We start from the raw sequence: 9,831 nt of genomic DNA, 5'->3' as shown, positions 1-9,831 counted from the left end.
GCTTACCCATGAGATGAGTTTGGGCTCCTCAGCCCAGGCCCTCCATGACAGGCAGCTCTGCTCCTCTTGTCCCACCCACTGCACTGACCCCCACTCCGGGCCCCCCTGCCATACCCACGACCCCCGTGCTGTGCCCACGACCCCCCTGCAGTGCCCACGCCCCCCTCGCCACATCCAGACAGGTCCCTCCAGTCCCCCCAATCCCGATGTTGCCTGCGATGCCCCAGTGCGCAGCTCGGGGCTCACTAGCCCCGGGTGACGCTCGGGGACTGTCCCGCGGGCACAGGGGCTGCTCCCCGCCGCCTCCAGGCTCCCGCCCTCCCCCGTTGCTGCGGGGACTGACGGCACCGGGGTCCCAGGAGGCAGCCGGGGCTTCCGCCCGCTCCCGCTTTTCCCGAGTAGCCACTAGGTGCCGGCAGCCTTCAACCTATCCCGGGCCGTGCGGGGCGGGGGGCGCGGGGGCCGCGGCTGCGGAACCGGGGGCAGGTGGGCTCGGGGAGCCGGCGGGGCCGCCCTGGGCCGTCCCGGACACACCGGGGCCGAGCCGTGCGGGATGCTCCGCTGTCAGCAGCACTTTTCTGCCCGCCGGGACCCCCCACACGCGGGGTCCGGAGCCCACCCCAGGGGTCTTGGCCGCGTTCCCCGCGCTGCAGCCCCGCACGGTGTGAGCCCCGTTCACCCCGGTTGCTCTCGGCACTGAGCAGGGGTGGAGGAGGCGGGTGATCCGGGTGGGTGGCGCGGGGCCGGGGGCTCCGGGCCGGCTCTCCGCGCTGCCCGCTGCCGGGGCCGCCCCGCCGGTGGCCCCGCTGCTGAAGCCACCGGCGGTGCCGGTGCCGGTGTGGCCGCCGCCGGGGGGAGCGTCGCTGCCCGGTGGGTTCCCGGTAGCGACGGGGGCGGCCCCGCCGGTGGCCCCGGTGGCGGCGGCGGGAGGTGTGGCCAGGGGCCGCATAAAGCCGCATAAAGCCGCCGCCGCCGCCCCGCGCCCGCCGCCAGCCGAGCGCCGCGGAGCGGGGCCGGAGCGGGGCCGCCATGCGCCCGGGGCCGGGGCTGCCGGCGCTGCCGGTGGTGCTGGCGCTGCTGGCGGCGGCGGCGCGGCCGGGCAGCGGCGAGGAGGCGATCCAGTGCCCGCCGTGCTCGGAGGAGCGGCTGGCGCGGTGCAAGGCTCCGCAGGGCTGCGCGGAGCTGGTGCGGGAGCCGGGCTGCGGGTGCTGCGCGACCTGCGCGCTGCCCCGCGGCACCGCCTGCGGCGTCTACACCGCGCGCTGCGGAGCGGGGCTGCGCTGCTACCCGCCCCGCGGCGAGCCCCGGCCCCTCCGCACCCTCATGCACGGCCAGGGCATCTGCACAGACCTGGCCGACGTCGAGGCCATCCAGGAGAGCCTCCAGCCCCCAGGTGAGGAGGCGGAGGGGCGGCAGAGGGTGGGTGCCCAGGGCGGGTACCCTGGGTGGGTGCCTGGGGGTCCTTGTCCCTCGCAGGGGCAGTGGTATAACCCCTGTTGGCACCAACCCGCTCCCTGCTCACTCGGCAAGAGAGCTGTGGCCACAGGATTGGACTCATCAGGGACCTTCCCATACTTAGAGGGAGCTGATAAAAATGATGAAGAGTGACTTTTACACGGATAGATTGTGATAAGGCAAGGGGAAGGATTTTAAACTAAAAAGGGAAGATTTAGATTAGATGTTAAGAGGAGATTTCTCCCTGTGAGGGTGGTGAGGCTCTGGCACAGGTTGCCCAGAATATTTCTGGATGCCCCATCCCTGGAAGTGTTCAAGGCCAGGTGGGATGAGGTTTGGAGCAACCTCGTCTGGTGGAAGGTGTCCCTGCCCACGGCAGGAGGGTAGAACTGGGTGGTCTTTAAGGTCCCTTCCAGCACAAACAATTCCATAACTCTAAGAGGCAGGATGGGATGGGACAGCACAGGATGGGAATGCAGGGAGCATGTTCCAGGGAGGGTGCAGAGACAGGCTGCAGGAGACCTGGCACAAGTGACTCACATTTGTGCCATCCTTACCCACCGTGGGCACGGCAGTGTCACAGCCACTGGCACCACATGTGCTGGAGAGGTGAACCTTCACCTGCTGTGCCCTGGCTGCAATGTGGCCCTGGACTGTGGGACAGCCCAGTGTCCTGTGAGCACCTGCAGCCCTTGGGGACACATCCCAGCTGCCAGGGAAGCTCCCGTTGCACAGTGACCCCTGGGATGCTGCCGGCAGATCTGGGGAAACAGGAAAGAGGCCACGGGGCACCTGCTGCCCTCCAGGCAGGGCCAGCTGGGAGCTGTGTGGGAGCTGTGGCTGCCCTGCCAGGCAGGGCCAGGCTGGAGGAGCTGCTGCCCTGGCCCTGCCTGCCTTGCAGGTGGTGGCCCTCTGCCACCCCCCTCGTGCTCAGGCAGGATTTGGGGTCTGAGAGCGGAGCCAGCAGTGGGAGCTCACCCCAGAGCTGTGCAGGTCACACCATGGCAAGGAAGCTGCTCCCAGGGAATGAGTGTGGGACCTGGTCCATGGGTGGTCCCCCTTTGCCATCCTGCAGGCTGTGACCAGGACCATGTCCCCTGAATCTGGGGAGTATCAGCCCAGAACAATCAACACGCTGTTCTGGCCTGACCCTGGGTCCCCACGTGGGGTCACTTGGAGCTCCCTGAGGGGCAGAAGGGACTGGAGCAATGTTTGTCCCTGCCCATCCGGGGGGCTGGATCCCACTTCCACTCCCTGCTTGCATGTCTGATCCATGGCAGCTCCTCCGGTGTCCCCGCTGTGATGAGTGCCGATCTAGATAGGCCCCTTAAGCCACCCCCCTGCTGGGACAGGAGCTGGCTGGGAGTGCTCGGAGCCCCCCTGTCCTGCCTGTCTGTCCTCATCCCACATCCTGCAGGAGCTGTCTGGGCTCCCTGGCCCGGGGCTGCGCCTTGCTGCCAAACCCTGTTGGTTTTGGCCGTGCCCTGTGTAATGCAACATTTTTTCCCAGAGCCTTTAGGAAACAGACTCGCATTTTTTCCCTTCCTTCCCGCGGTGTTTTGGCTTGGCTGGGGATGGGTGGGCGGCTATGGGAGCCGGGTCGCCCGCCGGGCACTGTGCTAGCCAGCGGCGTCCCAGGCAGCAGGATGGCTCGGAGAGCAGTAGGAGCCCCTGTGTCCCGGACTGGATGTGAGCAGGACACCCGCAGCAAACTGCTCGGTGCCGTCCCAGCGGTACATCCCCCCGCGGGTCCCTGACCTGTTCCGCACCCCGGGGACGGTGGGAGTGTGGGGCTGGGGCTGCAGGCTCCTTCTCCCCCACACAGCCCTGCCTGGCACAGCCAGGGCACCCTGGCACGGCCGGTGCCTCTGATGTGTCCCCTCGGGGCCGGCAGAAGGGGATGAAGCGCCTGTTCAGGGGCAGGGGCGTACGGAGCAGGTGCCCCCGGCTGCGCCCGGGGCCGAGCGGGTGCGGGCGGCTGGGAAGCGGTTAACGCGCCGCTCGTACAGTAAACATTTTGTCTGGGGGCTCTGGCCGGGGGGCTCCGCATTCCAGGGAAGAGGCTGGGATCAGGGGGCTGGGCTTTCTGAGCAGTCGGACATGGCTCCCGGCTCCATAGCCAGGAAGAGCCTCTCTGCTCACCCGGGACCCGTGACTCTTAGGAGGTGAGGGAGCGGCGGCTGCTTGCCTGATTTGAGACTGTCTTCCATGGCAGCGGGTCTGGGCACCTCGTGCTGGACCCTGGCCCTGCCACCCGCTCCTGGCCCTGCCAGCTCCTGGCTGGCTTTGGGATCCCACTCCTCAGCCAGAGCCCTGTGCAGGGGCCGGCTCCAGAAGGTCCCAGCCCTGGCTTTCCGTCACAGCCGGCGGGTGGTGGTGGCTGAGCCCATTTGTGGCAGCCAGGAGGAGGTGAGGACATATTCCCCAGCACACATGATGAGTGATTTAGTGTTGGGTAAATGATTGTGTCTGGGAAAAGCTGACCCACGGGAGCCGCGTTCATCCCGTGTGGTCTCTGTAAGCTGGGACAGATCCTGTTTCCTCTCTGTGTGCAGTGACTGGGAGGAATGGTGGTGGCTGTGCCATGGCTGGATGGTGCACAGGCAGGGAGGACAGGCTGGGTTCTGCCAGGCAAGGCTCAGCCATGTCCCATCTGTCCCCTGGGGTGGGGGCTCACCAACACCTGGGTTTCTCCAGGCTGGGTGCTGCTCCTGGCAAGGTTCTGGTCCCTCTGGGGAATCACCTGCACCTGCATTCCTGACTCCCTCTGCTGCATCCTGACCTCCCCTCCCTCGGTCCCACATTGGGCACTGAGGTGGGAGGTGCTCAGCCGTGTTTGAGCACGGCATGGGGACGGGCCAAGCTCCCAGCTGGCATCCCAGGCCAAGGGGCAGTAGTGCTTGGTGCCTGTGCCCTGCCACCCCCATCCCTGGCTCTCCACGTTCTGCCAGAGCCAGCACTTGGCACAAAGAGCACAGCACAGTGCTGGTGCCTGCCAAGTCGAGAGCCCAGGAAGCCAAGAGCCAGCACTGCCACGGTCCTGCCAGGACCACCCACAGGTGACAATGGGGACGCTGCAAAGGGACATGACGGCTGCTGGGACTCACTGTGGCTTGTGCCATGCTGGCCACAGACACGTGGATGTCCCTTCCGCCCCTTGAGGCATATGAGGTCCCTGGTGCTGGGGCTGGTGGCACAGGGGGGAGCAGGGCTGGAGCTGTGGGGGTCAGTGACACTTGTCTGTCCCCATGGACACACACAGGAGGTCCCAGGGCTTTGCTGGCTGCCCCAGGCTCTGCTCCCACGGGATCCGCGCGGTGGAGCCGGAGCCCTTCCCCGCTCCCTCGGGCTCGGCGCTGTGAATCACAGATTCGGCACGTGACCAACCTCATTTGTAGCTCCCGTTAATTGAAGGCGATGCTGAATGACTCGTTTGTGTGCCCTGTGCACAGGCCGGCAGGAATCCTCCTCCTCCTCCCGGGACAGGCGGCTGTTTTATGTGTCCAGCGAGGTCAGCCCCCCTCTCCCATCCCCTTGGCACCCACTTCCTTTCCAAAGTGAGCAGAGAGGCTTTCCTTGGCCAAATCGGGACCCCCCTACCCTCCATCCCTGCAGGGTGGTGGTGCCCATGCATAAGTGGCAGATCGGGTGGCATCGGGGCAGCGTGGGGCGCGGCAGCTCTGCGCTCCATGCACGTTGCTTTTTCCAAGTCTTTGTGCTGAGGCTCCCGAGTTTTCTGGACCAAGTTTTCTGGTCCAGTCGGATTTCCAGGGAGGCGAGGGGTTCCCTGAGCTGCTGTGTGTCACTTAGCAGGGGGACAGTAACCCCGAGGGTGGCAGCGATCGGCGCGGCAGGGAGGGATGCTGGGGCTGCCGTGAGAGCCGCGGAGCGCGGCTCCCGAGCGCTGTCAGGAGCCGCCTCGCTGCCCGGAGGCACCGGCGTTTCATGTGACCTTATGAAAATGTTATTGGCATCTGGTTTTATTTAAGCCGGGAGATTTGATGCTCTGGAGGCGGCTGGCGGGGGGAGGAGGGGGGTTTGGCTGTGCCGGCCATCGGTGAGGGTTTCCCCTGCGGGGGCAGCGCCGCTGCCTCCCGGTCCTGCCTTTCCACGGCGTGGGAGCAGCGCATGGAGGTGCAGGAGCTTTGGCATGGTGGTCCCCAGCCGTGCCAGCTCTGCCCAGCTCTTCCTGTGTGTCTCCCCACAGGGATACAGGAGAGGGAAGGAGCATCCTTGCCAGAACCCCCGAGCCCCCGGCGGGGCTCTGCCACCAGCGTCCCCGTTGCGCCACAGCCTCGTGGTTGGTGCCGCCGGGGCTGGCGCTGGCACCGCTCTGTGCAGGGTCCTGGAGGCTTTGGGTTCGTGTTTCAAATTTCAAGGGCATGAGCTATTTCCTGGAAAAAAATGGACAGATTAAGCAAAAAGCAAATAACACCCACGAGGGAGGGGGCTTTGACTGGGGCTTCGCTCTGGACTTTAACCGGGCCCCCAGGAGCTGGGCCAGGAGCCCTGCGCTGCAGGGACCACGGCAAGAGGTGCCAGTGGGAGATCAGGACTGGGATGCCGTGGGGATACAGCGGGCAGGAAGCTGTGGCTCTAACCCCTCTGCCTGCCTGTGGGAAGGGCCAGTGCCAGGTGTCACCCAACAGCCCCTGTCCTGGCACTGTGAGCCCCTGGGTGTGACCCTCGACAGTGACCACCCCATGCCTGGTTTGGGAAGATTTTCCCTGCTGCCAGCTGCAATATTGATTCGTTTAAACCCAACCCCATGATAACCTCAGCCACTTCCCTGCACAGCCCCGGTGGGCTGGGGGGCAAAACACTGCTTGGGCTGTGCCTGACGCTGCTCCGAGCACAGGAGGAACCCTGGCTCCTGGGGTGTCCCCATCCACGGAGTCTTCACGGGCCCCAAAACAGAGGAACCGGCAGCTTTTTAAAAAACTAAAGTCATGCCGAGCACTCATCTCATGACGCTCTGTCCAGCTGCCAACATCTGGGCCGGCAGCTTGGCCGCGCTCCTGGCGTGGGCGGGGATGCCAAGTGCCGCCTTTTGGGATCGGCCCGCGGGAGATTAACTTTCTTATTCCAGGAATTTCTTCTTTCATGTCTTGGCGAGGGCCGTTCCCCGCAGCAGAGCACGGCTCCACTCCCGGCCGTGGCGCCCGGTGCCGCCCCGGGCCTGGCGGAGGCTCAGCTCTGCCCCGGTGCCTCCGCTGCCACTGCAGCTCCTGGAGGCAGATTTTGGGGGGCACCGGGGGCGTCCTGGAGCTCACTGTCCGTGTGTCAGCTTCCAGGCCTGTAGCTCCTGTGCTGTGGGTGAGCAGCTGGTGACGTGGCTGGCAAGGGCACAGCCAGACCCAGCACACTGGAGCCACTGCCCAGCACTCACAGCTGGGTATTTGTGACCCTACAATAACAGACACACGGCAACAAGCTGGAAGTTGTGGCTTCTGAGTAGGAAAAACTCCCAGGAGTCTTTCCCAGTGCTGCAGGGAGCTCTGCCCAGTGCAGTGGCAGGGGCAGGTGTCACTCACAGAGTGAGTGACACTGTGGGGACCAGAGACGGTGATGTGGCACCTGCCAGAAACCACTGCATGTTTTTCCTCGGGGTGCAAGTGGCACTGTGGACACAGGGGCACCGTGGAGGCTCTGCCACCCCCCCGGGCTGCCCTGTGGCACTGAGGCCCCTCGGTCTGTGTCTCTGCAGAGAAGGAGGAGATCGACCACCCCAACAACAGCTTCAGCCCCTGCAGCATCCACGACCGCAAGTGCCTGCAGAAGCAGCAGGCGAAGAGGGTCAACAACGGCAACAAGATGCGCAGCAGCGGGAGCCCTCACCACCGCGAGGACACGCGGGTCATGGTGAGCACCAGCAGGGCTGGGGAGGCCAGGGTGGCTGCTCCAGGCTCTGGCTCCTGGGGCTCAGGGCCAGGAGCTTGTGCCAGCCCTGTGAGCAGCTCAGCCCTCCCTTTCTCCAGGTGCAGGGCTCGTGCCAGAGCGAGCTGCACCGGGCGCTGGAGAGGCTGGCGGCCTCGCAGACCCGCACGCACGAGGACCTCTATGTCATCCCCATCCCCAACTGCGACCGCAACGGCAACTTCCACCCCAAGCAGGTAGGATGGGCTCTGACCCATCACAGGGGACCGGGAGGGGCATTTTGAAGAGCCAAGGTGAGACTGGGAGAGGGACACGGATGGAGGGGACAGTGACAAGGCACGGCAGAGCCTGCCTGGCTCCTGGCTTTGGTGGGAATCACCCTTTCAGTGCTGGGGGCCCTTTCCAAAAACCCTAGGTGGGATGGGGGTGGTAAAGCCCCAAAGAGAGCTCCTGGTTGCCAGGCAGCCCATGGGAATGGCCGTGGGGTCCAGGCTGGGTGTCCTTGACTGAAGCCATCCCCACAGTGTCACCCGGCGCTGGACGGGCAGCGGGGCAAGTGCTGGTGCGTGGACCGCAAGACGGGGGTGAAGCTGCCGGGCTTCCTGGAGCTGAAGGGGGACTTGGACTGTCACCAGCTGGCAGACAGCATGTGAGCGTCACCGCGGTGGCCCCGCGCCGTGCAGGGCCAGGACCCCCGCCGGGGCTGCCTAGGAGAGAAGGAGAGGGGACGTGACTGCTGAGCAGCGCCCTGGTGCCGGGGGATCCCGGGATGCGCCTGGGATCGCGCCCGCGGCACCGCCATGACCACTATCAGCCACCGCCAGGGATCCCGGCGAGCGCCAGCCGCGCCTCACCCCGCACGGACACGGCTTGGGTGATGCTGCCCCGCGCCTGGGGTCGGGCTGCCTGCGTGGAGTGGGTGGGGGGCACCCATGATGCTGCTGCCCCGCGGTACCCCCGGGTTCCAGCCTGGCCCCGCGGGTCGCCAGCTGGCAGCTCGGGGGGTGCGGTGGCAGCATCGCATTTGCGGCTCGGTGCCCTCCATGCCACACCTCTGCACGGGCAGCAGCAGAAGTGCCTCATCCTGCCCTCCCTGGTGGCGACAGGCTGCCCAGGCAAGGACTGGGGGACCTGGAGAGACCCTCCTGCCTGCATCCCACCCCGAGTGTGTGTGTGTGAAGGGCAGTGTGGCCACTCAGAGCAATAAGAGACCTTCCCCCTCCCTGCTGCAGCCCCCGGGACCTCCTCCCCACAGCCCAGCCCCATCCCACCCCCTGTGCAGGGACAAAGCCTCCCATCCATCCTGTCTCCCTCTCTTCCCTCCTGGGGTGAGGGGGTTTGGATCCCCAGGCAATTGGCATTGAGGGGGTGAGGGATGCCCAGGAAACACATCCCAGGGGGAAGAGCTTCTTTTGGTTTGAGTTTTTTCTTTCTTCCCCAAATTTTTTAGTATTTAAAAAATGTTGTTGGTGGGATCTAATAAGTGACTGTGTGGCCCCGAGGCTGAATTTCTCCATCCCCAGGCACCAGGGCACTGTGGTGATGGCTCCTGTCTTCTCTTCTTGGCCAATGTGACAAAACTGGGATGGATTCTGGAATGTCTCCATGATGGGATCTGCAGATTTCACCAGCACAATGTTCTCAGCTGAGAAATTGTCCCTGGTTTTCTACCTGGTTTTTCTTCAAGCTGGGATGGAAATTTTTCCCATAAAAATGCCATGGAAAGTGTGCCAAAGACAGAGGGGACTTCCCCAATCCCCTCCTGACCCACCCTCTGGCTCCGTGGCCTCAGGGGTAGGTTTTGGTTTTCCATGTGGATTTGTCCTGTCCGAGGCCCCCCCGATGGGAAGGAAGCGTTTCAGTTTTAGTGAAACACCCTCTGCCCTCCTGACCCCTGCCTGCCCCGGCTGCCCGCGGCCCTGCTCACACACAGCTTCTAAATTGAGTCCATTTTACCAGGACGGTCCTCGGCGGGGAGGGGGGTCCCTGTCCCTGCCACCCCTCCGAGCCCCCGCCCCAAGGAAGGGATTCCCAGTGCCAGTCCCAGTGCCAGTCCCAGTGCCAGTCCCTGCGGCAGCACCGCAGCAGGGCACAGCGCCAGCCTGGTGGCCTCGGCCGCTCCCCGGGTGCACCAGGGCGGGTCCAGCAGGGCCTTTCCTGGCTTGGGGGCTCCTGGCAATGCCGATGCCCCAGGGCACATTCTGTGTCCGGCTCCGAGGGCTCCAGCCCAGTCTCGTAGCGTCTCTCCTGTAGCTTAGGGCTGTATTTACACACCACCATGTACCAGTGTCCCCCACCCGCAGCGTGTCCCCTGGAGCCCAAGGGGTCCCTGTCCGTCCCTCCCGGGCCAAGCCCGTCCCATCAGATCCCCGTGTAGCGCCAACCTTTTACAGTACACTTGAACCTTTGTATCCTCAAAAAAGGTAATTACTGTATTTAATTTCCCGTTATTTGATGTGTTTCTATTGAGTGTGTTTTATCTTTTATGGCTTTAAATTG

General features: G+C 64.7%; 1 protein-coding gene across 1 annotated transcript; it reads left to right on the top strand.

Annotated features, from left to right (window-relative positions):
* Positions 1-981: 981 nt before the first annotated feature.
* IGFBP4 (insulin like growth factor binding protein 4) lies at positions 982-9,781 on the top strand. Its single transcript, XM_038163099.1, has 4 exons — positions 982-1,393; positions 7,163-7,317; positions 7,434-7,568; positions 7,857-9,781. Exons 1-4 carry the CDS (start codon positions 1,030-1,032, stop codon positions 7,983-7,985), a joined length of 783 nt encoding a protein of 260 aa, XP_038019027.1. The 5' UTR covers positions 982-1,029; the 3' UTR covers positions 7,986-9,781.
* Positions 9,782-9,831: the final 50 nt, after the last annotated feature.

Source organism: Motacilla alba, chromosome 27, assembly GCF_015832195.1.
Source record: "Motacilla alba alba isolate MOTALB_02 chromosome 27, Motacilla_alba_V1.0_pri, whole genome shotgun sequence".
NCBI classification, from domain to species: Eukaryota; Metazoa; Chordata; class Aves; order Passeriformes; family Motacillidae; genus Motacilla; species Motacilla alba.
Note: the sequence above shows the minus strand (reverse complement) of the source record. Positions and strands in the feature narration are given on the sequence as shown.

Excerpts from the sequence above, each read along its gene's own strand:
- IGFBP4 (XM_038163099.1), top strand. The coding sequence starts at position 1,030 with ATGCGCCCGGGGCCGGGGCTGCCGGCGCTGCCGGTGGTGCTGGCGCTG. Across the intron at positions 1,394-7,162 it reads GGAGAGCCTCCAGCCCCCAG|AGAAGGAGGAGATCGACCAC; the intron begins GTGAGGAGGCGG and ends GTGTCTCTGCAG. Across the intron at positions 7,318-7,433 it reads GCGAGGACACGCGGGTCATG|GTGCAGGGCTCGTGCCAGAG; the intron begins GTGAGCACCAGC and ends CCCTTTCTCCAG.